Source organism: Netta rufina, assembly GCF_964035555.1.
Source record: "Netta rufina genome assembly, chromosome: 15".
NCBI lineage: Eukaryota > Metazoa > Chordata > Aves > Anseriformes > Anatidae > Netta > Netta rufina.
Window position 1 is genome coordinate 6,511,386 of NC_140138.1, and position 27,185 is coordinate 6,538,570.

The window sequence follows — 27,185 nt, forward strand, 5'->3', positions numbered from 1 at the left end:
CAGCAATGTAATACCTGGTATTTGGGCAAATTCAGAATATTGGTTTGCCTTCAGGTGTACAGCCTATTTGTAGCCACAGATTTAAGCACAAACAGGCAGCTTTTGTGCCAAGTCAGGTTTTAAAAATCTCAGTTGTCATCTTGCTGCGTATTTTATACAGGGTAAGAAATGCTGTTGATGACAAGTTGGGCTGGCAGGAAAACATGGTTTATTTGCTCGTGTGGGGAGTCAGAGATTGTCAAAGCGCTTGTGTGAACTTAAATTCATTTTCTTTCATTTGCTAATGGCTTAATAATGTTTAAATTAGTCAACTCTGGTATTTTAAAGTAAATACTTTTCATAACGACTCCATAGCCTTTGTGGGTTATTTTATTTTTCTCTGTGCACATTAATGTGAGCTATCTTCTTTTTATGGCCAGTTGCAGGGTCCTTCCTCAAAAGAGGTACTGAAAGTAAAAGCTTTCCCTTCAAGAGTTTTCATGGGATGAAGGAGATGTTCTGCTGATGGGAGCCTTTTCAAACATCCATTAATTAATTCATTGACCATTTTCATTTTCTCAAAATGTATTGTTTTTTCCATTATGATTTAGTACCCACTTACATTTACTGCTCTGAAGTGTCACAGGTTCATGGCACTGTTTGTAGCAGTGAAGTGAAAAATGGGCATGCAAATGTAGACCCTTAGGGAGGAGCTGTGTGCCCATGGAAGCTGCGATGGTCCACCTGGGTTCACCTCTTGGTCTGCTGGAGTGCGAGGAAGATGTTCATGGCACTGACTGCCTTCGTTTTGGCTAAACTATGGTTCAGCAATCAGGTCTGAAAATACAAATTGCTGCCTTAACTCTGCTCTTCGTTGGCCTGACAAATTTTTCCAAGCAGGCGTGACTTCAGCACTAAACCTCATTCTGGATATTGATGTGGATTTCTCCATGAAGACTGTAGGTAAAACTTGCACGGGTGGTAGAGGGAAGGTAGAAGGAGAAACATCAAACTTGTAGAGATGATTCCAGCATGAAATGATGGCTCCTCAGAGGTATATCTGAAACCCATCAGTTACCCTGATCTGACACAGGTCAGAGTGACTTGTGCATTATCTGTGGGTGCTTCACCAGGCTACTGAAAGGAAATTGGTAAGGGAGTTGCATATAATTAAAACCTAAGGTCCTCGCTGTTCCTTTTATCCCGTTTGAAAATGGAAAGGGAAATCATTTCCTTCCTCCTGCTGAGTGGTAAACTATTTTGTTTGAAATACAGTCGCTTTGTAGCAGAGATCTCACTGTTGCCATCAGGAGAGCTGAGTGCACTTGGCAGGGCGGTGTTTCCAGCAGCTGATCTGGCTTCCTTTTCAGCTTCTGTGCATCTCGGCTCAGGTGGAGTCTTCACAAATGAACAGGCATTTTGTTGAGCTTGTAGATGCAGAATGGTCTCATAATAGCTACTGAGCTACTTATTCCTCTCCGGCCTTCCTCCAAAAGTGTCTACCTGTGGAGTTATTCAGGAATATGTACTCTGCAGACTCCTTGCATCCTGTATTCAACCAGACTGACTTTCTGCTGCTTGGAGCTTGTATTTCTGTGTGGGCAGGGGAACGTTCACAAGCACCTTAGGCAGTGTAAGCTGTCACTGCCACTAACAGATGCAGCTCTTGTCATTCCCCAACAAGATATTTCCCCTACTTCTCTTGTGCCACCCCCAAAAAATAACAAAAGCCCTCCATGCATCATGTGGCAGGCTGGTTCAGGGAGCTGATGCAGCAGAGGAATAAGCTCTGCACAAAAAGCAACTTGTCCAGGTGAGCTCCCTGATTGGATTCACGGTGCAAGTCCCCAAGTTTGAGTTGGTGAGACAGCAGGATGGAGTTGGGCTGCCTCCACCAGTACTTGCTTACGCAAGCTGGAGTGTCTGGCCTGGTAATGTAACGGAGTAATTGTATCTGCTTCCAGCATCCGTCCTGTAGTAGGCTGGGTACAGCCTGTTGCAGTGTATAAAGTGGTTTCAGATTCTTAGTCAGATGTTCTCTAGAGAGATGCTATTTCTGTCTTTATCCACCTGCTACCAAATGGTTTGCCGACATAAGATGATTTTAAGGACCTTTGGCTGGAACAATCTCCCTCTTCTCCCAATCAAGCAACCGATCCAGTGTTTTTGTGTAATGACCTGGTCAGTTTTGTAAGGTGTCATACAGATGAGGGCATGCTGAATGCTCCTAAGCCCATCTGTCCCCAGAACTGCTGTATGCAGAAGAGGTTTGGGGGGGGATATAAACAAGGAATGCTGTCTTGATGAGGAATCTGAATCACTCAGTTACCTAAATCAGAGAAGTACATCTGCATCATCAGCTCATTTTATATGGGTCTACACCCGCGTGGGAAGCACCTACAGGCTGTCCCAGATTCCTGGCTTAGTTAGATGGGTTCACACTGCTTGTGTCTGTGAATTTTTGACACTGGGCTCATCTTCCTACAATGCTGTTTATGTGAGCTGCATTGTAATGATGAAATCTTCCATGTTGCACACTTTGCTTAATGTGTAATAACCTGTGCAGTTTCCAAAAAATCTGCGTTCAAGAATAGTTGCAGTTCTAATGATAACACTTCATTTTGAAAAGTTACCTTAATCGCTCCATGTTGATCCCAGCCTTGCTTAACTGACTTTTTCATAACCTCCCATTCTTTTAATTGTTTGAGCCTCGGTGCATAAATACTAAATCCTCTGCCATTTGTTATGCAGATGATTATGTTGTTGTTGCTTGACCGTCCTCTGTTCTGCAAATACTAATTTTGTAGTGTACTGTTTAAATATATTTATGTACTTTTATTTCATAGGAAGCAAGAACAGAATCTATTGCCAGACCTTTGGAGATAAATGAGGCTGAAAAGATGATGAAAATTGCCATTGACTGTGTTCTGGTAAGCAAATTGATATTTAATTGCAAAATCATCATTCCTCTCCTGTAAGAAGAACATAGTTGTTCTTATCAACAGCCTAGGTTTAAGCCATAGAGTGCACATCACCTTCAACTGACTGGGCCAAGTAATGCTCTGCCTGGTTAGTTAACAGGTAATGTGAAACTTCAACTAATGGCTAATGCAAGTTTTGGTCTTTGTGTTCGCACATTTAATGTTACCTATGTTCATCAAGGCAGAGATTGGTCTGTGATGGCTCCTTGCATCGTGGCAATGAATATAGTGATGATCTTTATGATTTCTTTGGAAAATTTGTTGTGTTCCAAGTGAGCAACCCTGCTAACTAACTGGTAGCTTTTCTTGGCAGAGTAGAAGAGGTGTCTGCACAGTGATTGAGCTGGCAGTCAGAAATCACAGCCTGCAGCAGAACGGATAAACTATGCTAGCAGCAGCACCTAGGAGAACATGTTAAGAACAGCTCTGCTGCCAGACTGTTGTGCTGTGTGGCTGTGTTGGTTTAATGTGTGAAATATTCCCCCAGCTGCACTGACTTTGGTAACAAACTTATGGTGTTGCTGTCAATACAGCTGTGTCAAAGAACAGCTTCCCTTGGCCTCTATCTTGGGAGAAAACAACAAATAAAAAAGCCCTCTGTGGTTTAGTCGTAATCCCTGCTTCTGGTAGGAGCTCAGCAGTAGCCCCAGAATCTCTACAGGAATGATTGACTGCATCAGCACAGAAATCTGCATGCCACCTCCACTGTTTGAGCTGCGTCAATTTTACAGTCCGGGCTGCAAGGGGTATACCTGGTAACTCAAAATGTGTTGCTGCCTCTGGGGATGTGAAGGTGGGCTCTGGAAAAAGGATACCTGAACTGAGAAAGGGGTGAGAAGAACTTGCACTGTGCTAATTAGTGGCATGCCAATGCTTCATTACAGTTCTAGTTTTCAGAAGTCCCTTGTCCTGGTCTCGGGAACATTGTCCTTGCTCCAGTGCTTGGGTTCCTGTATCTCTGAATCATTAGCTGCCCCGATAGGCAAGTATGGTGGTTAATTAAATCCTAGTGAATACTCGAAGTTATTTAACTGCAAACTGTATCCAGTCCAATTGCATAATTACAAGGAGTGGAGTTCCAGGTTTTAAACAGCCAGAGCATAATCAATAGATACTCCTGGCGATCTTTCTTTGTTTCTGCTCCTACTTGCAGTCCATATGAACTCTAAATGTTGTTAATGTGCATTGATATTCTAGGCAGTTGTGCTAATAAATTAACAGGAAAATATTAGAGCAATTGAGAAATACCAATAACATATACCTCATCTGGTTTAGTTCTGGACCAGTTAATGAAACGACCTATTATAGCTGTACAGCACGTAACAATTACTGCTAGAATAACAGCAACTGTGAAGTCCTTCTTCCCTTTCACTCAAGAGAGATTCAAGAGTTTCTAGAGCATGAGCACCCTGAATGCACTCAGTTGTTCTAACTAGCTTTCCCCTCCTTATTCCTATAATGTGTTGCAAATTTTGGGATGCTTCCCAGATTTTGAAAAGATGGATGCAGCAAGACTCAGAAGAGGATGAAGGTATTGGGATAGATTAACGTCTTTTCAAAAGTAACATTTATCAGGAAGAAAAAGAATGTTGATAAAAGCCTAGATATTCCCTAAAGTAGTGCCAAGAAATAAACACATTTCTCATCTGTGTTTATTCAGATGCTTACCTGTTGAAAGATGGCTTTCTGTATCCTGTCAGATTTTTGGAGGGGGCTTCTTTCCTTCCTGTTTTTTAGTACCATTTTGTTGAAAAAGAAAGTAAGGAAGTTAAAGCTCAGGACAACTTATTTTGTGTGTTTTTTGTTGTTTTTTTTTTTTTTCTTTAAGAATGTATGGGGAAAAAATACATATTTTAAATTTCTAAATGTATAGCTAGTTCATTATCCTGGTCACAAAAAAATAAAAATCTCATTGCCTCGCTTGTGCTAGCTCATTGTTATAAAGTTTTATGAAAACACGTTATATGAGATAATACAGAAGTAGGTTTAGTATCTGAAAGACAATTCTAATTATTCCAGTGCGTGCTATGGCTTATCATCCTTCTCCTTTAGGAACAAGTCCAAAAGACTAAAGACATGTTGAGTAATGTGGCTTTGGATGAAGCCAATTTGGAAGCCAAGATTGAAAAAAGAAAATTGGAGCTGGAAAGAAGCCAGAAGAGGCTACAGACCCTACAGAGTGTTCGGTAAAGATTATGAACCGATTACCTACTTCATAAACGAGTGCTAGCATAAATGATGGTATCGTGTGTTCTTAATGCTTAGATCAGCGAGGAGTGAAGTCCGTTAATGAGACTGAGATGATGGCCTGTGGGAGAAGGATTTTCATCTCTAGAGATACCCACTCTGGATTGTAGTTGTTTATTTTTTTGGTTATTTTGTATTTGAAACTAGATTATCAGGGCTGTTAAAAGCCCCCAGAACATTATTTGGTGGGCTGCCTAGTTGCTGCCTGAGCTGTACCAAATGGCCAGGCAGCGTGTCTTTTTTCCTTTGTTAGTAAACATAAATGGAGGCATGTACCTCCACTGAAAATGGCACGTGGTGCAATTATTCCCTTTGTTCCAGAGGCTACCAGCATTCCCAGCCACCAAAGTACTTAAGCGTCCCTTGTTGGGATAGGTTCCTCTGGGCAGTGACACAGCTTGCCATAACATAAAAATGTTCAGATTCGTGGTTTAGCTTGGTTAAATTAACCATGCCCCCTTGGTTAAATTGCAGATTTATGCAATCTATAAGATCATTCTCTATTTTTGAACCTCATATGAGGAAAAAAAAAGAATATAAATATGAGAAACATGAGTGGTGGGAAGAATAACATTGGATTCCTATACACGTTGTGATCTGGAACACTTCAGTTGGTAGAAGTGAAAGACTGAACATGAGTGGTATTCTGTGGGGCACAGCACTAGACACTATAGTAAAGGGCCTCATCACTTATATTGGGACTAGTTATGCTTCTAACAACACAGTACAGTTTTGTTGCAGATAAGCCTCCAGTAAAGTAGGTGGCTTACCATTCATGCAACAAGATTTATTTATTTATTTTTAGTTTTTGGATTTAAGGAACAGCAAGCTGATTAATTTAGATTTGTCTGCTAAAGAGGCCAAAATGCTGCCTTCTCTGTGTTTGGAAAGGAATGGTAGTGGATATGCAATAATGTTACCTTTGCTATAATTTTCATGGGACAGCTTAGTATTTCTTTGCCTTGTGCTTTTGGTCTCTGAAGTATCGTGGAACCTTGGAAGAGAAGGTCCTTATAGATTAATACAGTAGACATGCAAAAGCAGCTGCAAAAACAAGAATGCTGTTTCAGATTTCCCCATGTACAGGTCTGTGTTTCTCTGAGTAGTTTGTTCTTGTTGTCTGCAGTCCTGCTTTTATGGATGAGTATGAGAAGATAGAGGAGCAACTGCAGAAACAATACAGTAGTTACCTAGAAAAATTCCGTAATCTAACCTATTTGGAGCAGCTCCTGGATGATCATCGTCGGACAGAGCAGGAGATGTTTGAGGTAAAACAGTTTAGAAATGCTCATCAAGACTCTCTTTTGTAGTCCTTAGCCTTATAACAGAAAATGTTGTCATACCCCTTTGCCAAAGCAGCCTGTTGCTCGTAGAACCAGCCCCGGATGACTGGCAGTTTACTAATGTGCTGTAAAGTATTATTGCTCTTGGACAAATGTGATAATCGAGCTTTCTATTTTCAGTTAGTGAAGTTAAACCATGTAACGATACCCCTTTGCAGACTAACTTCTTGATTCTTTATTTCTCAATTGATGCTTTTTATTGTGTGGAGTACTTGCAGTATTTCTAATCTTCTACTTGCTACATACAGTGTATGTGCTAACAGCTATTAGACAGTTATTTTTGTTGCCTGCCAACAATTTATTTATAAGGGCTTCTTAGCACAAGGCTCTTCAATTTCCTCATAGTTCTCTTTAATGAAAACATAACAAAAAGTAGCAGTGAAAAAATCAGATATGCTGGAATCTTCTGCCAAACAAAAGTGAAGAGAAATTCTGTTTTCTGTTGACTTACTGAATTGTATCAGTTCAGGGTGATTCTTGATTATCCAACAGGATAGAGAATATGCATCTCTATCTCATCTTACTTCATCTTTTTCTTTCCTTTGGGTGTTTATTGGGCTGCAGCACTTTCAGCCAGCCTTTTATTCAGCTTCCTGTAGCTTCATGGTTTACTGATATTATTGGCTTTTCATCCTTCTTGCAATCTTTACCCAGTACGTTTTCTGTCTGCATTGAAAAGAGATGTTTCAGTGAATGATCTCCCCTTGGACCTTAATCTTGGTGGGTGTGCTATACCTTGTTTGAGTGAAACAGTGCTTCCACTTCCTGGTCTCCTACCTTTCATATGCAGACCGTGTTTTATTTTGTCAACGCAACTCACTGTTCTTGGCAGAAGTTTGGGAGAGCTGCAAGTAACTTTCCTGTGTCTGGTCTATTAACTGTACATTTTGCTTTTGTCGTATCTGTATGAGCCTAATGATTTGGGGAAGAAAAAAAAAAAACAACAGTTAAGTCATTTACCCTCATGTTTAGTTAGAGTAAAATTTCGTGAGCCATGCTTAGGCTAAAAATAAGATAAGGTAGCTTTATTGTTCCTCTTTTTCTATGATGTCTCTCTTGAGCTGGTGAGATTTTATCTTTTTAGAAAGCTTTGCAATTCTGTAGAAGTGATTGTGTCAAGAAACCTCCCCTTTGAGCATTGTCTGCACTCTTTCTGTGCATCTGAGCTGCACAACATGGTGTACAGAGGGCTTCATAACCAGGCTCTCAGTCCTTTTTGCTGTCTAGAGAAAATACAGTAATGCCCATCACCTCTGGGACCCAGGAAAAGGATGCTCTATTTTGTTCAGAAGGCTCAAATATTTTGCTGCATTATTTGCCTGAGGAGAAAGTCAATCTGTATTTTAAAAGATAACATGGGCATTTGACAACTTGTTAATTGTTGTGAACCAACTTCATATTAATCTCCCTTTTTATAAGCTATCTATCTCTGTAGAAACTGTGTCACATATTTCTAACCTGTAGCGAGCTTCATATTTTCATGTGTCTTGTTTAATAATGCTCTAGTTCTTCCCCATCTCTTTGGAAGAAAAAAACACCTTCCTCAATTAAATCATACTCTTGAAATGAAGCCTAAAATCTGATTTATTTTTTTCCCTTCTGCTCAAATGTCATTGAGACTTAATACCAGAGGTAGAAATGTTTTGAATTCGACTACCTGGAACTGTTTATAAATTCATGCACAGAAGTTAGTAATGAGTTGGCTTACAGTTCTTGAGAGGATTTTTGTTAAAAGGTAATATGATGAAGGAAAAGCCTTTGCCATTCAGGAATGTTCCTGTGCTTAGAATATGGAGAACACTTTTTATTTTCCCTCTTCTTTCTGTGAGATGCCAGGAGAATCCATATAGATTCTTTGGCTTTTAATTTAGTAGGCTAAGCAGATAGTGATATTTCAACATTGTGCAGAATTTAAGAGTGTTAAAGGCTTTTAAAAAAAAAAGAAAAAGTGTTTTTCTCTGCATACTTCTGTTACTTGTTATGTGTGGTACACATTAGCAAGCATCAGGACTGGAAACTTCTTAAACTAACACATGTTTTATGTTAACATTAAAATAGCATAGAGTCTTCTGCACTTGGAATGTGCTCTTGCCATGGTTGAGTGTTCCTAACAATGATCTCAAATGATCAAATTAATCTGTTAAAACCATCTGTAAAATGCATTGCGTTAGCTTAAACCAGCAGTTTACCTGTCTAGTTCCATAGCTTGAGCTAAACCCTGAAAAGACGCTGAGACAATTTCATTTCACTTCCCGTAGGTTAATGTCTGTTAAATCTTTTCCTGAGGCAATGTTTGAGAATACTGCTCCCCCCCTCCCAAAAAAAAAAAAAAAAAAAAAAAGACAACAAGGAAACAGAGAATAAAGGTACCTTTTAACAGTTTTTCTTCAGACTGAGGAAAAGAGCATGGGGATCAAGAACAGAAAACTAGAGTATCTAAAATATGTAGATGTTTAAAGGATGAGGCTCTAAACATCCCTTTGTGGGCAGCAATCCAGCGACTCAAGTAGCGATGACTGCTTTGTTGCAGAAGCTGTTGCTTTAGTAAAAGAAGAGGTGGTGCCTGTCTTTTTACAGCCAGATTTTCAAGAATGCTGAAGTCCAAGCTAGTATATGAAACCATGAGATGTCAGTGCTTGAAATCAGGCTCCAGGACTTGGTAACTGAAAGAGAATGAAGAATCTGGGTCCTGACTAAGCCAAGAGACTTGCTGGCACACTCCTAGCTCCAAACTGGTGGGAGGGTATTTTTATTTTTAAAAGTGCTGTGTTTAATCTATTCCATGTTAGTCTCTCGCCAAGCTGGCACACCAGGGCATTTTTCTGACTTGGTCTGCTTTTCAGGTAGTGTTTCTTCACCTTCGGTATGTGTTGGTGAAGCAAAACAGTGGGTGGTTTTCTTACATGCTTGAAAAAAGGAATTTGCTCCAAACTGATGCTGAATGCTGTCTGAGAGTTTATCATCTCGGTATCACTTTTAGAATCAACAGAGGAAAAATAACTGGGATAATTGCATTTAATCCATTTTAATATGCAGTCTCTTGAACTGTCAAGAATACTGAAAATTATGTTGATTTTAACTGTGATTTGTCTTTTGTTCCACCAAACAAATCTTAATTATCTTGTGGTAGAGTGAGAGGCAACTCTTTCATCATTGCTGTGTATTTTGTTAAATAGCTTGCTAGGAAAAGCAACAGCAACGTAATTAGATTAATCCAGCACTCTGTGTGCTGCTCAGTACTGAGGGCTGTTTCCTGGACCACTTTTCCTTGACTGGTTGCATGTTTTAAAGAGGAATTTTTGTTCTGTTTGAGAGACTGTGGCTGAATAACGAGACTAATCTCTAGCGTGCTTAGACTCAAAGCCGTTTTGGTAGCCTGCTGACGTAGCATGGCTAATGACATAGGCCAGAGTGCATTTCCTAATTAGAAAAGTGATTTAAAGATTGTACCCAAGCACACAGATTTAATTAAGTGACATTGAGCAGTGGAAGCACTCCAGCCTTTCCCAACCGTGGTGCCTGTTGTTTGTGTGGATTTTTTGGGTTTGCCTCGAGCTTCCCGTTCCTTTTGCCACCCGGTGTCTGTGATAAGAGGGAGCAGCTTCGGAGGACAATTGGCGGTAGTCTCCTGCCAAGCACCGCACTGAGAAATATCCCTCGGTGTTAAAAGGAACGTGAGGGCTTGCTATTGAGTCTCAACTTAAAGAATTGGCAGAACTGAGCAGTTGATGGTGAAATTACCACCTGCAGAGTGCCTGCTTGTTTGATGTGGAAACCCTTTGAAACGTATGAAAAATACAAAGTTTTTTTGTCCGTTATCAACTCTCGTTTGTGGAAATGTCAGAAGTCCTTACATGACTCCTCGTTTGAGTGAGTTTCTCACATTTATTGACAAACTGTCATGCACTATTTATTATTGGATCCAAGGAATTTAAATAAGGGTATTTTGTCTTTGTGATTTCCTTAGCTATTTTTTCATTTTCAGTCACTTCTTTTATTCTGTTTCCGTTCTCTGGTGCTGCTCATGGCACTAATCCATCTTCTCGCATGTCTGTGCAGAAGCGGGGATTTATGTGCCGTGTCTTCTGAAGGATTTGTTCTTATTTTTCTATGTAAAAAGAGTCGATGCTCTTCATTAATTTTTATCCTATTTTTAAGACCAAGTTGGTTCTGATGTTTAGCCATTAAAGTTATTAGAACTTTGGCTGCTGTAAAATTCAAAGTTTCAGGGGTTTTCAGATTGGGGGCTGGATTTTTGGACTGTAATAGATGCCTGTCCTTTAAAGGACAGCACAGGCTAATACAGTTAGAAAGGCATTTTTGAAACTAGTTTGTGTAATGCCAGAATAACTTGGCAACGTCCTTTAGCATTTGCTGGCCTTTTTTTTTTTTTTTTTTTTTTTTTTTTTTTTTTTTTAAGACAGAATATACTTGTTTCTCTTGTGCTTTGCAGGGGGCATGCTTGGAGTATTTTCTTCAGCTACTTCCTACTGATGTGTTTTAAGACTGCTTTTATGATGGTACTGTGAAATCTCAACTAAGAAATGCTGTGGAGTGGTGGGCATATGGAAAAATGTTCTAAGCTTCTCTGTCATTATCTTTGGTTTGAGATTGCTTAAACCATTTTTCTTTTCATCATTCTGATATTACTTTCAATAAGCAGTCCATCGTGATGAAAGGTTAAGCAAGGGGAAAAAAAACAAACTACATCATGACTTTCTCTTTGTAACCCACCCTACCCAGATAAAATCCTGTCTTCATTTACCTAATGCTTTCCTATCAGAGCTCCATACCCGAACCAGGCACTTTATTCTGAGCATGCACATATCAGGGATATCGGAGTTCTGCTGCTCTCCAAGATAATCTTAGGTTCTGCTGCTTTGCTTTTAGTCTTTTACCTTGCGCTATCCCTTAGAAATATTAAATCTAGACATTCCCATTGCAATGTCTGCTTTCTGAAATAGCCAGACAGAAGGTTAATATGAAAAGGGTTTGGTTACAGTCTTTAATCTTCTAGCTAATGTGCACTTGAATTATGACAGTTTGGTAACATTTTTATAGGTATCAGGAGAGCACTCCTGGTCCAGCATTGCTAAATTATATTGAATATCAGATGTAAAAGTAAGCACAGGCATCTTAATTGTTGATTGCTTCTGTTCTGGCATTTAGTCCAGTGTACAAGTACGACAGCGATGGTGGGCTGAGACACAGAAATCCCATAATGGAGAAATGTGGAAAAAAACAGAAGAGGAGGAAGGGATCACATAGGCATGAGGGCAATGGAGCGTTGGAGGAAAGGACATAGGAAACTGCTGGCCTGAGAAATTACGGTCACACAGAAGGAGAAGATGGTGGAGACAGAAAAGGTGGGAGGGCATGTGAAGAGCAAGTTAGAGAAGATGGAGGTTACAAGGAGCTGCTGCTGCATGCTTTCTTTCCACTGAAGCAAAAATCTGCAGTCCCCTACCAACACCATGGCAACTGGAGCTGGAGTCTCAGAGGTACCTCGAACTGCCCTGAAGTGGTTGTGTGCTCCTGGTGCTTTATTGATACTGTCTCACCTTAAAAACCTTAGCATAAACTTTTTGGGAAACGAAAACAATTGAGATGTATGTTTCTCAGTGCTCAAAGATCCACATATTTGCTACGATTCTCTGGACATGTGATGTGCCATATGGGCAAACAAGCTTGCGTTTGTCGCCTGGATTTGGGGTCATTTGACTCAAGGCTTTGTGTTCCTTTTATTCGACAGGCTCTAGAACTTTTTGCACTCAGAGATCAAAAAACAGCTGATTAAAACCCTAACAATACCACTTAAAACTCACTGTATCTAGCACCTGATAACCCCTAGTTTGACTTTGGGAGAATAAAACTCTGATATTTGAGAAGCCCTAACTGTTTTCTGGTGGCTCAGGAGGTACAAGTACAGAACTGCACCTCTGTGTAGACAACATTGTTTTCACTGTGCTCGCTAAATTAAAAAGGGAGCCAAGATGAGATTTAAAATATTTCAGTGAGCTAGGGATATGTGGGAAAGAGAGGCTTTTGAATAGGCCAATACACATCTGGCGATAGAGAAAAAAGCCAAGACTGCTGGGGCTTGGTAAGAGGAGAATGATGCAGGAATGCAGGTCATCTCTGCTCTCACATCAAATTCTGACACAGCCTGAAGTGGGATTCATTAAAAGAATTGAGGGGGTGGCAGGACTGAAGATGACTTCCCAGAGTGGCTGCTAAATTGTCTTGCGCTTGTTACTGCTGTCAATTTTTGGAAGGAACCACTCAGTACAGGTTCATCACTTCGCTGTTGTTCCGAAAAAACTTCTATGTTCATACCCTCCCCTCAGCAGCCCACAAACTCCTCAGCAGCAAGAGGTGGAGAGGATCCTTGTGCATCTGGGCTTGGTGCTGTGCTTGGATATGAACCCCCCCTTCGTAGGCTGCTCCAGGCTAGTTCTTTGCTGCTGCTGCAAACCCGCTGTCATCCTGTTAGGTATGAAATGCTCTGCAGCTGGGGAAGGAAGATGGAGACAGCATCCACTAAGTAATTCTCAGGTAACTTCTCTGTCATGCCAGCAATCATTTCTGTAAAGCACAAGATGTAACAGCTTACGGTGATAGCTTAGCTTGGAAATCCACAAATGCTGCTAGAGATCAGAGACTGTGCAGCCTCTGAAGTTCTTAGGTTGTCTTGCTGAATTTCTTCAGTAGTGACCCCCATTCCTCAAGAAACATTAGAGGATAATGGTGTCTATTTTGTGTGTTCAGAATGCTCTGCCTTTTAGTTTTTAAGTATTCTCTTATCCAATCCTATTTGGCAAGAAAATAGGATAAGAGGATTGTTCACCTGGCAGTTTTCTGCCTTCCCTGTATGCCTGAGTTACATTTTTGAATATTCACAAGTATTTTAGGTGTGTGAATTATGTAACAGAAATCTAGCTAAGTAGAAGACAAAGCAGAAGACAATTACTGATCACTTGAAGCAACATTGATCAAGTGGATCAAGTTTTTTTTCTTCCAGCCTTCCCCTCCCCCCCACAAGATCAACACAAATAAAAAAAATCATTACAAGAAACCTTTTAATAAGCGGTTACAAGCCCAGGAATTGGTTGAAAGAAAAAGCCCAAATAACAGTTATTTTGGGACTGACATTTTGCAACTGATTTGCACCAAATGCCATAAGTAGGTAACATTAAAATGATGTGAAATTTAGGTTCTGCTACAGCACAAGGTGCTTAGCAGCAGAGGCAGGTAGCTGTGAAACGCTGGCATTTTGATTCACACAAACATGCATAATCTCAATGTGAAAAACAGGTTGTTTTTTATATAATGTTAAATAGTAGAGTAATTCTCAGATTTCCAGCTGGGTAGAAACAATTTCTAGTTATATGAAATACATGAAAATGAAAGACTGCAAGTACGAACAGAACAAGAAGCCTTGTGTCAGACACCCACCTAGCCCATGGGCTGGTGGTAGGAGATACGGCACCTCCCAGAGTCCTTCCCTTCCTCCTCTGAATGCTCCAGAATGCTGTTGGGGTTCCCAGAAGCTGGTTCTGGTGTTGAGATGGATACCGGCACTCTAAACTGGGAGCTGGACCAGTTCAGAAGCATTCCAAGAGGGTGAAGCATCGGGATTAAGGAAAGGTAAGGGACTATGAGTCACATTTGTGTTGCCAGGATTCCATATTCGTTCTGACTTGGCCTTGGCCTCCATTTTAAGGCTGCTACATTCTCCAAGGGCCTTCTCTTTTAAATCTGTGGAGCTGTGTGCCTTTCTCTTGCTCAAGCTCTGTTGCATCTCTGAGAGGTCAGCCTGTTAAGCAGGGTCTAACTCACTTTTGGCAGTTTGCATTCACTTGAAATAGTTGGTGGTGGCCATCTTTCAACAAGAAGCAAGAGTATCATATAGCGCATCCTACATCTCAATTTCTTCTCGGCACAAGGAGTTTTAAGTCAACAGTGCCTGTTTCTTAATCTGCACGCTAGGCTGGAATGAAGCTACCCTGAAATGAGGTAAGAGCTTATGTGGTGAAGAGCATAGAATTACTGAAAAGTAGAGAAGAATGTGTAAGGTGAAACCTGATATTTTTGTAGGTCAGTGGTTGCCCAGAAATGATTAACTTATTTTGTGTTAAAGAGTAATAGCCTGATGTATGTGAATAGTCCTAGAAATACTAAGATTTTTAAACAGATTTGTCTGCGTAGTAAGTCCTGTCTACTTTATTCTTCTCTACCCATCACAATGAGAAATTAAAAAAAAAAAAAAAAAAAAAAAAAAAAGCCTTATCCCTGTCTTCTACTGTTGTAGCTAGAGCGCTGTCTTAGTGAGCAGGCACTAGGCTCAAATGTTGTCAGGCAGGAGAAATTGTAAAACCCAGCTCTCTAAGCCCTGTGCTAGGGCTCTAACAACAGCGCTGTTAAGACAGAGGCTGCTGGTGCTGCCTCTTAATTTGAGGCTTGGCTGGTGGGAATTGAGAAATAAACTGAAGTGTGTGTGTCAGCCACCTGTAGAAGAGATTCTTTGCTGTAAGAAACATGGGCTGTACTGGAACTAATTGATCTCAAGATGAAAGCCGATTCTGTTGTCAATTCCTGGAACCATTGAGTTCAACAAGAATTACTACCCTGTAATATAATAAATGCTATCCTCGAAAAGAGCTGGTGATCCTGACTCCCCTTGGAACGCTTAAAGGTTTGTGCTACCTGTGACACAGGGAGGGGATAATTCTGCTGTTAGATTTTAGTGGTGATGGGACAGTGACTGCTTTATGGTGGTAAACAAGATACAGCTGTGACTACTAACTTCCAATCAATACTAATTTGGATGATAATTTCTTCACACAGTGCACACTGACCTCAGGTTTACATTGCGGAATTGTACATTAATTCAGATAAATCATACATCTAACCAATATAGCTTGTAAGCTAGTACAATAAAAGTGTAATACATGGAGGGAATGCTCAATGAGCTGTTATTGAGTCATTATAATTCACGTCTTCCACTAAAACGAATTGGAAGAATAGAGAGGAGCTGTCACGGTGGTAAACTTGCACTAAATCTGATGCTGACTACATTTGAGTGGCAGAATAAAGTCTATCCTCCGTGACACAATTTCAGGTAGCGGCGAATTCCTGAGTGTTAGTGCTGACTTGAAGCTCGTATGAAAGCATTTTAACTGGAAAATTCTGGGCAGAAAATGTTAGTCTGGGATTTCCCCCCCAGCTTTTTTTTTCTCAGTTCTCTTTGGATTCTGTCACTCAGCACTGGAGGATGATTTAGGCACCTGTGATCACACCCAGTCTCATGATGCAGTCTGGCTGCTTCCCTTCCAACCCTTTTCTCGTCTGTCTCTTCCTGATCCTCTTGAGCTAAGCCTTGTCGTGGGTGGTCACAGAAATCCTCAGTGACCCAGTGCTGTAATACCAATAACGTTCTGCTCCCTCAGCTCTGATCTGTGGTTCTTGGATGGTTCAGGAGTATTCCTTGTATCCTCTTGGGGCCTTTAACTTCAGGCCTTTAGTCAGCTTTATTAAACCTGAATCTTTTTGTGAAAGAAGAAACTAAACCTAGTATAAGCATGCTAGACTTACCTGTAGGCAGCATCCCTGTGCTGCTTTAACCAGCTGAAAAAAGGCGTTGATGCTTGTACTTATCCTGGTGAATGATGACATTGCACCGTTCCTCGTTTCCAAATGGCCCAATTTATGTGAATAATGAGATGGCTCTGGTTGGTGGCACAGCAAAGCGTGCTCTGGGAGTAGTGTTGGAAAAGCAGTTCAGCAGAAACAGTTGGTATAAATGTCACCTGTGTGTTTTATGAAGGCTTCTCCACATTCATGTTGCCTCTTTCCCTTTATTATTGAACGAGTGGAGGTAGTCAAGGGAAAATTCACATCGATCTGCAAAGTGACCCATGCTGTATAAAATGCACGCACAAATGTGGGGGGAAACTGACTGCCCCAAGAAGGAATGAAAATAGGGTGCATGTGTACATAAAAGAAGGGATCCTGATCACTGAGGCCTCAAAAAGAGGGGAGGGAAGGTCATGGAATAAAAAAGGATTTGAAAGCGTCAAGTTCGTAGGAGCCAGCATTGACTTCAGAACTGGCAGAGCTCGTAATGAAGGAGATAAAATTACAGAGAGCTGAACTGCCACCCTTCTCAGGAGCCTTCATGTAGCTTATGTCAAATTCCTTGAATTGCCATCCGTCATAATATCTAGCACAAAACAAGTACAGTACAGCAGTGGGGATGACTATCTGGGGTAGCTTTTTTTTTTTATTTTTAAATAGAAAAATAGTCAAAAGAGGTAAATAACGTTTAAGCCTGCTTCACACTGACCACTGATTCACAGATTAATTCTGGTTGGAGAGGAACTTTGTGAGGTCTCCAGCCAAACCTCCTGCTCAAAGAAAGGTCAGCTATGGCATCAGACCATGCTGCTCAAGACTCCATCCAGACAGGTCGTGAAAGCCTCCAAGGACAGAGACTGCGTGGCCTCCCTGGGCAAGATGTTTGACCATTTGAATGAAAAACGTGTATGTGGCAGAGATGGGGGAGAAAGCTGTGCAGAAAGATTTTATAGTGCATCAAGAAACATGCCACTAGGAGAAGAACCAATTTACTTCATAAGGACAAGAGGGGAGAGCTGCAGGAGGAGGCAGAAGTTTACAGGAAGCACAAACATGGCCCTCCAGTCTATAGGGCAAGTCGTGAAACCCAACCAGCAGTGCAAGAGCAAACACTTACCAAGGTGGAATTTGTCACCCTGAGCTAATTTGCTCTTTCTATTTAGTCCCATCCTTTTGAGTTCCTGAGGGGAAAGCATTAATTTCAAGGTGAGACCTTCATGCACAGTTTGCTTATTCAAGAGGGTGAGTAACCGATCCGCCGAAAGTCTCAGGACGCCACCTCTCAGCTTCACTTTATGAAGTGTGCTGTTCAGTTTCAATTCCAATTTATCTGTTCCGCGAAAAGTGGTTATTGCAGTGCTTGTGAGCTGGAAGAACTGAAGTCAAAACTGCTCAGTAATTACGGGAGTTTTAGGAAGAAGTATGTGAGAAACATTAAACCAATGTAATTTCAAAATGCGTCCTATGGATTATGTTTCATCCTATTATGTTTAGTGTTTTTTTTGAGTGTATTTTATGGGTTGTGGCCTGAGCTTGGTAGCAGTAAGAGCTGCTATGGTGGGAGTAGCATTAGTGTAGGTAGTTTAGGCTATAAATCACAGCTTTGTCTCTCTCTGCCTTCTGCTGTTCAGGTGGCATCCTGCAAAGGCACAGCCGGGCAGCTTGGTGCTGGCTTCGCTTTCCTACAGATCCTTGACAACAGCTCGCCTTCCTAAAGACATTCTCCAAAACAGTCATTGTCCAAGCGCATGCTGATATTTTAATACTATGCTGTCTTTCCTTTATGATAAATTTAATTACGTTAGAAAACATTTTAGTCTTTCTCACTTTTATGATAGCATGAGTGGCATTTGGTTAATTACTGTGTGCTTCCTTGTAAAGATAAACGGTTCAAGAAAATTTCAAGTCTTTTACATCTTTGCTTGATGAAAGTGCACTTTGGTAGTGACCTGTCAGATCTAATTGTTTATTTTGCTAAATATTATTGCTGGAGTTTGTCTTGGGGAGGCTGCAGTGTTCTCCACGTACTGTGAAGCAATGAACGTGAAGGTCTTTGTGATTCTGCCGAGCTCCTTTCAGTATGAAGTTGGTGCTTCACTTGGATAGGTATTATGCTGTCAGCTTTAGTGACTAACACTCTTCTGCCCCATTTATTCGAGTACCTTTACAGTGTCTATTACAGTACTCCCTGTGAACACTTCTTCTACCACAAAAAGCAGCAAAACATAAGGCTAGCAGGGTTTAAGACAGGAAAAGAACAGACTGGAAAGACCAAATCATGTTGTAAAATAGCGTAAGATTTGCTGTTTTTTCAAAAAAAAAAAAAAAATTATTCTAGATAAATATATCAACAACGGGTGTTTGTAATGGCTAGCTGGGACAGAAGAATAGTTTCAAGGTAAACAGTTTTCTCTGAAGAAGGACAATGAATCAAATTCATTATTTAAAATAATGACGCTGGCAGAAATGAGCTGCCCCCCCCATCGCTGTAGGGACAGTGTTATGATAACAGTTGGTGAATTTCTGTTGAGTATCAGTTAAGCGTATAAAATACTCTCAAGTATGCTTTATGTGTGTTTCAGTAGAAATGATTACTGTAAAAATGGCCATTAATGATGAGAGGCAATGACTGTTTCAGGACATCAAATTGAGGGAGAAGATGGGAATAATGAGACCAGGGAGGAGACAGATGGTCCTGTAATAGGGGCTAGTGATTTTCAATTCATTCAGTGCGTGCCCATCCACTGGAAGGATGACCTCTCCTAAAAAAAAATAAATAAAATAAAATGGCCAGAGGTGGTGATTTTCAGACACACCTCAGGCCAAAATGGTAAAGAGGTATAAATGTATGTAAAAGTTTTTTATTAGTGTGAACTTAGAGTGATCCAGAGAATCTGCTAGGACAAGGTTGTATTTTCTTCCTGATGCAGAGCTCTGTGTTTGAAGCAGTGACAAGCTTGTTGGAGGCCCCAATCTCCAAAGCACTGTCCTTGATTTAAAACCAGGATGGAGGGAGGTTGTGGCTTTTGCATTTATCAGGGAAGCTACCTCCCAGTGATAGCAGTTCAGAAGTGCTGAGGTGGTGGCATCGAAGGAAAGCAACCTCTAGATGCAAAGTCTGTCTTCCAGCCAGGGTGCTGGGGACCTGATTTATTGCCAGCTTTAAGCACTGCAAGCCGGCTCCGCTGTGGTTCTGTGCTGTTCACCGAGTGCAATACCATGTGATATGGAGAGAAGTGGCTTTTTTGGCCTTCTCAGATTTGGTGGCTTCTATAGGAAAGTGAAAGTCTTTATCCAGTGACTGCAGGTGAGATGGGAAACCGGAGAATCCCAGCTGTGCCTTTGGTTTCTTTGTTGTTTCTTTTACTGAAGTGATTTGATGTGCTAAGAATATGACTTAGGCAGCTCAAAGCTTGAGGTTAAAATGAACATTAGTTTATGCAGCATGATCTGTGTTGGTTTATAGGCCGGTGCTTTGTCCTCTGACCTGTAACCATCAGCTCTCACCGGGCTCAGCACCTAATGCAAGGCGGCTCAGTGCATTCAAGCTGCTCCTTTGCAGAGAGCGCAGCCCCTCCTCATCCTCCTCTCCCAGCCTGCCTTTTCTGGAGTGCCCGTATCCATCTCTTGCAACGCTCTGAGGCTGCAAACTTCCTCGCTGTGGTTCTGTAATCCCAGTGGGTTCAAAGCTCTGCACCTGTGTGCCTCTTAATGCCTCCAATCTCATTCTCTATGCCGTGCGCTTTTGGGTACAGGACTAGAGATGGGCTTCCGCGGGTTGGTTAATTAATTTGGGGTGAGGTAATTATAAGCAGTTTGGCGTGATAGGGAGCGTTGTCTTCAGTTCTTAAAGAACAGCTCTGGGTAGGTTGGCACCTCATGCTGTCGTGAGCTTCAGCTGTGCAGCCTTGGTGTTGTGTTCCCTGTGTTTCTGTTGTACCTAGCAGGCTTCCTCCTGCTAAGAGTGCGGTCACGTTCTCTGCTCAGGCACCGTGCAATTTCTCCTGGTCCTTATATCTCATCACCCCCGCTGAATGAGTGGCAACACTCTATTATGAAAAACAAATCCCATCGCATGAGCGTAGCAAGAGCTAATCTCAGCTGCTTTGTTCTCTAACAAAGCAAGAAACAGCTGCTGAGATTAACAGGCAAGGTGAAGATGAGGTGGCTCAATTCATCTCCAAATCGCTTCGCTTCAAGTGTACTACAGAGCAGGAGGATTACCAAGATGCTCTAGCAAATCGCCAGGAAAGGGGGGAAAAAAAATAAAAAGGAAACATCATTTTCTCTTACTAAGATGAAAAGGTTATACGTAGAGAGAGAGCTGTTGAGAGATTTCTGGGATTTGGAGGGTGTCTGAGAGCAGAAGAAATAATGAAGGCAAAAATTGAAATGGTAGCATCTGAACAGAAAGCCAGCTATCTGCAGTTGTTGTCTTGTCATTCTTTCACACTTATCCCCCTTATTGTCTTCATTTCTTTCCTTTGTCTTTTTGCTTAGCGGTAACCACACTGTCTGCCAGCTGACTCCAGAGCACAGACTTTTGGTATTCAAAATCCTGCTGACATTTTCTCCACGCCTTTCCCAATAAAATTTGGATGTTAACTTTTATTTTTTTAAAAAAGCCTTAAATGATGAAATACTGCATTGGTTTTGGTTCTCTTTTCTTGAGCCTAGATTTGCCACTTCTCATTCTGAAGGGACGTGGAGGTGTCTTCAATTACATGATTTCAGCAACTCAATTTTATTGTTTGAAACAATGCTCAGCAGCATTAGCTGCATCATGAGGGACTGGCTGTCAAGAAATCATGTGGCTTATTCAAATCATGGATCGCTTCCCTCAGTCAAGCAATGAGCTGGTGGCAGAGCTTGTGCGATCTGGAGGTCAGCTGCTGGAGGATATTTTGCATGGTGGTGTGTTGGTCTGTTTAAAAACAACCAGAAAAAAAAAAACAACCCAAACAATCTGCCCCGCACCCAGACCCTGCTCATAGCTATGTATAGTCTGCAAGTGGTTGTAATGGCGTGGTTTTTAGCAATGTCTCTCAGAGAAATTATAATTCATGATAAATAAGAAACTGATAAATGAAAAAGCATTTCTTGGGCTTTGCTTTCATACAGCTTGCTGTATGAAGGAGGACTTTCATAGCCAAGTCCCGCTCTCCGCTGTAGGGAATTGTAGATGGCGTTTTACTTGTCTGTAGGGTAACAAGTTAGATTATAGTAAAACATTCTGCCAAACAGACATGTTTTGTCTCTTTGCTGTTTTTTAAGGCTTCCATAGCCTGACGTGAGAGGTAAAGCCATTCCCTTTGCCACTCAAAGCAGGTGCAGGGTATCTGTGTTGTGCCCGTTCCATGCAGAACGTACACCTGTCTCGCAACAGCGTTTGGCCTGCTGGAGGGATGGGTGACATTGATGCTGAATTGGACACTTTGAAGAAATAAGCATGAAAAAGCACAGTTCATTGTCAATATTCATGAAACTTATTTAAAAGGCCTTTGTTTGGCCTGGCTTATTGGCAGAAGGATCCTGCATCGCCTGCTGGTGCTGCTGCGGAGAGCTGGTCACACAACTGGCGGCTATGGTGAACAGAACCCTTACGTGTAAGACATGAACAAGCTGCTAGCAATGAAAAATAGTTCTGACTTGACACCAAGGAATATTTTTTGCTGTTTGGATAGGCGGCACAGGAGCAGGTTGCCCAGGCTCTGTCACAGGAGGTTTTTAAGACCTGAGGAGCTCTGTGGTGTGATCCCACTGCTGACCCTGCTGGAGGCAGGGGCTTGGAGCAGGTACTTGCTGACGTGCCCAGGAGCCCAGGTTGTTCTCAGACAAACAAAGCCAACGAATTCCTGTGTTGCTGCATGGTTTGCTAGGCCACATCTCTGGCTTCATGGGGCTGTCACTGCTGCCCTGTGCAGAAAACAGGACTGCTGTCCTGCGTGGGGTGCTGCTCTGCTGCTGTCTTAGTACGTCGAAGGAGCATCTCTGCCATGCTCATCGTGCCCTTAGCTCTCCCTGCTGCATATGGGAAGCACTGGGTCTCACAGAAGTGGCCAGCATAAAACTGGAAAACATCCCTGATTAGCACATTGTTGTTTTCCCCAAGCTGGTAAAAGTCGCTTCTGTTAGATAACGTGAAGTCTGGGGACAGGGGTTTGGGGTGAAGGTGGAGCCTGGTGGGGGCAGAAAATACAGCCCGGTGACTGCAGGCACTGAAAGCAGCAGGGAGAAAGAGGGAAACTGAAGCTACCACTGATGCAGCTGTTTGAAAGTTGACGTGGTTTAAGATTTAGGTGTTAAAAACAAATGAAGCCGTTGAATTTTTTCACTAATTTGTCTCCTTCAGATTCCTTTAAGTGAGAATGTGACAATAAAAAAACAAACCGTGGTAAATATAATTCACTTTCTAAATACATAAATGGCTACTGCATCTGCCTTCTCCTTTGAAGATTTTGCTTGTTCAGAACTGCTACAGCCAGCACAAATGATGCTGTCCTGGTTCCAACTGGTTCGAGGCTGCCTGTTTGAAACAAATTTGTTTTGCTGCAGTTTTTGGTAAGCTTTTGTAGGATGTAGCCTGGCAGCACAGCTAAATTGATGCAGTGATGGGCTGTTGTTGAAAGGGATGGTGTTGTACAGTCTCAACAGCTCCCTTGGGCTGACTGCAGCGTTTATCTGACCATGCACGAAGCTATTCAGAAATCTAAACTGTAGAAAAATCAACATTTTTTTTTTCTGCCAGTGAGCTCTGTGCTGGCTCGCTACGAGGTCAGCTGAGATGCTGCTGCCAGCACAAGGAAGAGGCTCCAGGAAAGGGGGAGAAGTCTCAGCTGTATGGTCAAATCATTGTCTTAGGCTCCACTTCTCTTAGATTTTAAGCACAGGAATCAGCCCTGAAGCTGAAAGCCACACTGCTCCCTCTTCTTACCCTCACAGTTTTTCCTGCAACGGCAACGCCCCGTCCTCCATGTGCAAGTTGAGACTTCGTGCAGCATCATGCTGAACTGCACTGGAGAATTTGTCTGGTTTCATTTTATTTTGATGGATTTGTAGTTTACACCTGGGTTTCTTTTGTGCAGCTGCACGAATGCTGGCACCAGAGCAGGAGCAAAGGAGCAAGTGGCTGAGGGTGCGGGGCAGGTGAGGCTGCTTATTGGATTGAATTTGGATTGCCTTCAGCAGTCTTAACAGATACATTACACTACTTACACAAGGAATTACACTATTAGGCAATGATTGTATCTATTATTATTTCAGTGGTCCGTGAATAGATGTATTTTAAACATGTTTTCTAAGTTTATGAATTTGATATCCCATGATATCTGGGAAGTGTCCTTTCTTTCTCTCCCTCCCTGTTGATCTTTGCCCTGTGCACTGCGTAGGCTGCAGCAGCCACAGGGGTTGCGATTCGGATGGCTGACAGATCCCTTCGTTTGCACCCTTCATCCCAAGGACACAGCAAGCATTGTAAGTGTTTGCTGGGGCAGGGGCAAGGCTTGTTTAAATCAGTTTAAATTCCTGCAGAATACAAGTCCGTCACCAGTAGTTCTGATTTCCAGGTAGCTTCTGCACAATTGCCTTTTGTGTAACGCTCCTTGCAATGGCAGTCATCTTTCCATCTCCCAGCAGGAATCGCTTGGTTTCTCCCCAGAACCTTTTGTACATTCCCAGGCAGGTTTTTGAGCCCAACTGGCCCCTCGCTGAGTGCCTGTGCAACCACCGGTGCTCAGCACCTGCCCAGGCACACAGAAAATTCTGGTCAGCAGGCTTTCATTATAGGAGGGATTATTTCTCCATGCCTATGGGCTTTCCCCACGGACACCCTGACATTTCCAAGGAGCCTTTCGCCCCTTTCTGGCTCTCATCCTCCTGTTAAAACATCCAGGTTTGCATCTCAGGCGTCGGTATTTTGTGTCTTGCCCATACACCCGTGTGAGCCGCCGTGGCATTACGGAGATGCCTCTTGCACTTGTCATTTCCTTCCTTCAGGCACCGTACAGACGGTGCAAGGTGCCTGTGCTCCAGCTGCTTCCGAACAGCCGAGACCCGGAGCAAGCTCAGCCTCGCCGAGCAGGAGCTATTAGGGTATTACGGGTGCATCTGGCTCACTGGAGAGAGGCTGAGGCAGCCTGGTCAGCTTCTAATTAAGAAATCTGAATGAGGCAGTGAATGTGCATCAGAGTGATTACAGCGGGGCCTCCCAGGTCACCCCAAAGCAGGAGCTGATCGGGCACTGTGGGGTTTCTGCTCCTGTGTGCCCTGAAGCCTCACGGGGTCTGGGGCTCTGCTTCGCTGCCCGCCCCATTTCAGGACAGAGAGGTGCAGTGGTGCTGGGGAGGAGGGGGGGTCACAATTTGTCCTCCAGGAGAACGTCGGGAAAAGAGCTAAGAGCATAAAGAAAAAAAAAAATCCCCTTGCTTTAGTGTATGAGAAATAAATAAATGTGATTTGTCTGCCAAAAGGCAATGGACCTGGGTTTCTCCTGGTTTTCACACAGGTTGTGTGTTGGTCTGGCACAGCTCCCCCAGCTAACTGGCCTGATGCAATCTGCTCCTCATCTCTCGTGGAAGAATGAGATCTGGGCAAGCAGGACTGTAATTACCCAGAGAAGTAATCTGGGAATTTTGGGGTCCAGTAACCTCTTCCTACAGTTTCTTCTAAGATTTAGACAAAGTCAAAGCTCTTTGCTGGTGATGCTTTAATTATTGCACACGATATGAACTACAGCGGTCAGTTGCAGTTGTTTGTAAGAGACCTTTACTGGGATCTTTGAAATGGGGTAAGTCTTGCTCAGAAAGCTGCCAGGATGAACGTTGCTGTCCGGGAGGTGGTGTTGGGAGTCACAGGCATCCTCCTGAGCGACTTCAGCTGTGTTAGCTGAAACTCCTCCAGTCACCTGTGCTGGCAGCTTGTGTCAGTACCTGACACGGCAGTGTATGTGACCGGCTTCCCTAGCCAGTCTGGGTTTTGCCCTGTTCCCTTGTCTGTGGTCTCCCACTTCCTTTGCATTCAAAACTATGGTTGGTCAAGCACAACCACACAGAAACTCAAATCTTTGGCCTAGAAACAACTTCTAAGGTTATATGAGCACACAGACAGCTGCACGTGTGCCGTGCAGCAATGTGGCTGCTGATCCCTATGCCATTGCTGACCTTGCTTGTTAATTATACTCAACACATGATTAGACATCAATTTTGACCATTTACCCAGCCAGTCCTTTAACTCAACTACCAAACTCAAGCAACCAATGAAGAAAAATGCTGTTCACTACTTATTTCAAATACTAAGGGCAAAAACAGAATTTAAATGACTTCGGCTTACTGCCTGGAAGCAATTTCTCTGCAAGCTTTCTCAGCATGACTTTCAACTCCAAAGACAGGAATGCTTATCCCAAGATGCGATGTGTTGTGCAAGCCAGGCCTTCATCTCCAGCAGCTTCCTCGTGTGCTGGTAGGGCCTGGTAGTTTTCCAAGAGGTTGGTGGGAGATTTTTCTTTCTCAAGCTACCTCACTGTTGCCGTATGTAAGGATACACAGTTCCATCTGAGAGTAAAAATCTTTCCTACCATTCAGCTGTTCTCAGATGATCTTTTTTCCCTCTGTCCCACAGGTATTTCAGTTGATCCACTGGGTCCTTTCTGCACGTGCACTTAATGTGCAGACTTGACCATGTCAGAGCAGCAGTTGTCTGTTTATTTTTTAATTGTATACAAGTTCTGCATAGAAAATCAAAGGCTCAGAAGAATTGCAGCTCAATCTACAGTTAATTAGCGTTCCCATCTACTTGTCTTGCATGAGTGCAACTGTAGAAAAAAATAGAGCTAGTAAAACGAGCGGCTAAATCCTTCCATCACTTGTTTGTCATCTGTTTAATATTATAGGTTCTATCTTGATCTGGTTGTATGTTTTATGTCTTACCTACTCTACCGTGTTTAGTTTGCTCTTCGCCATCGATGTTATCCTAGTTTAAACTAGATGTAATTAAAAATATATTTTTCTGTCTGATGCTGCTATTGCAATAATGAACCTTAATTTCTAAAACCCCTTGGTAACTTTGGTAGATTTTAGCCCTAACTGGATGGAGAACTTCATGAACTCAGCAAAAGACCTCCTAGAATTGTGTCGTTGTGTTTGGCAATCAGATAATTCCTTTAGTCTACCTGGTATGCGATGCTCAGCAAATGCATGTATACCAGGAGATTAAAATTACTCCTATCTGTTACTGTCTACAGAGGCAGGCATGTTTTCTTACTAATCCATTATGCCAGATTAAAAATGTCTGTTTTTACTGCTGCTGCCCAGCTCCTGTCAGCCTACTTCTTCCCTTCCGAGCTGTCACATTTCTTGCTCAGTTGAAACTGCAAGACTTAAGTGTGTTTTATTTTTTAAGTCCTCGTAGGCCTTGTTGTAATATTCCTTTTATCGTTGGCATTCATTTGAATAGGTTGAAGGTTGTGATTGCTGCTATTCCTCAGCACAGCAACCACTGCTCTACTTACCCTTTTCATTTGCTAACTGCCTTTGTCAGAACTTTGTCATGTTGTCAGTACAGTACTGTTTCTCAGCATGTTTTAATCTGCTATATTTAAAAAAGAAAATCAACGATACACCTTGCGCAGTCTTGTTATCAGGGCTCTTCTTTGTACCCAAATCCTACCAGTAGTACTATCCAATAGCATAGTATACTAGTATTATATAGTGTATGGCTGTACTTCTCCAGCTCGTTGTCTGGGCTTTTTCTTCCCATTTTGTTTGCATGCATGGAAATGTGTGAATTTATCCTGGTTTGATTCATGTATTATAAAGCCGCAGTCATTTCACAAACCACTTCTAGTGGTTGATGAAGTATTGGTTGGAAAAAAAAAAAGACCAAAAACCACTTTCCAAAGAAAGTCTCTTCTGTTCTGTAATGGCAGTAATGTTCTGTGGGACAGAAACAAGTGAACTTATTTTCACTGCAATAAGTAAAGTTTCAGCTGACGGGAATGTATGGC

At 42.1% G+C, this 27,185-nt stretch overlaps 1 protein-coding gene across 5 annotated transcripts in view; it reads left to right on the top strand.

The window, feature by feature from the left end:
- Positions 1–27,185, top strand: part of CLUAP1 (clusterin associated protein 1) — a 71,758-nt gene that overhangs the window by 20,794 nt on the left and 23,779 nt on the right. For 4 of the 5 annotated variants that reach the window (XM_084295843.1, XM_084295844.1, XM_084295841.1 and 1 more), the window contains 3 exons: positions 2,826–2,909; positions 5,013–5,146; positions 6,334–6,475. In XM_084295843.1, coding sequence (XP_084151969.1) covers positions 2,826–2,909; positions 5,013–5,146; positions 6,334–6,475 — 360 coding nt within the window. Of the gene's footprint in view, positions 1–2,825; positions 2,910–5,012; positions 5,147–6,333; positions 6,476–11,719; positions 11,844–27,185 lie in introns of those variants that run through there. The other variant, XM_084295845.1, reaches the window with a different exon arrangement.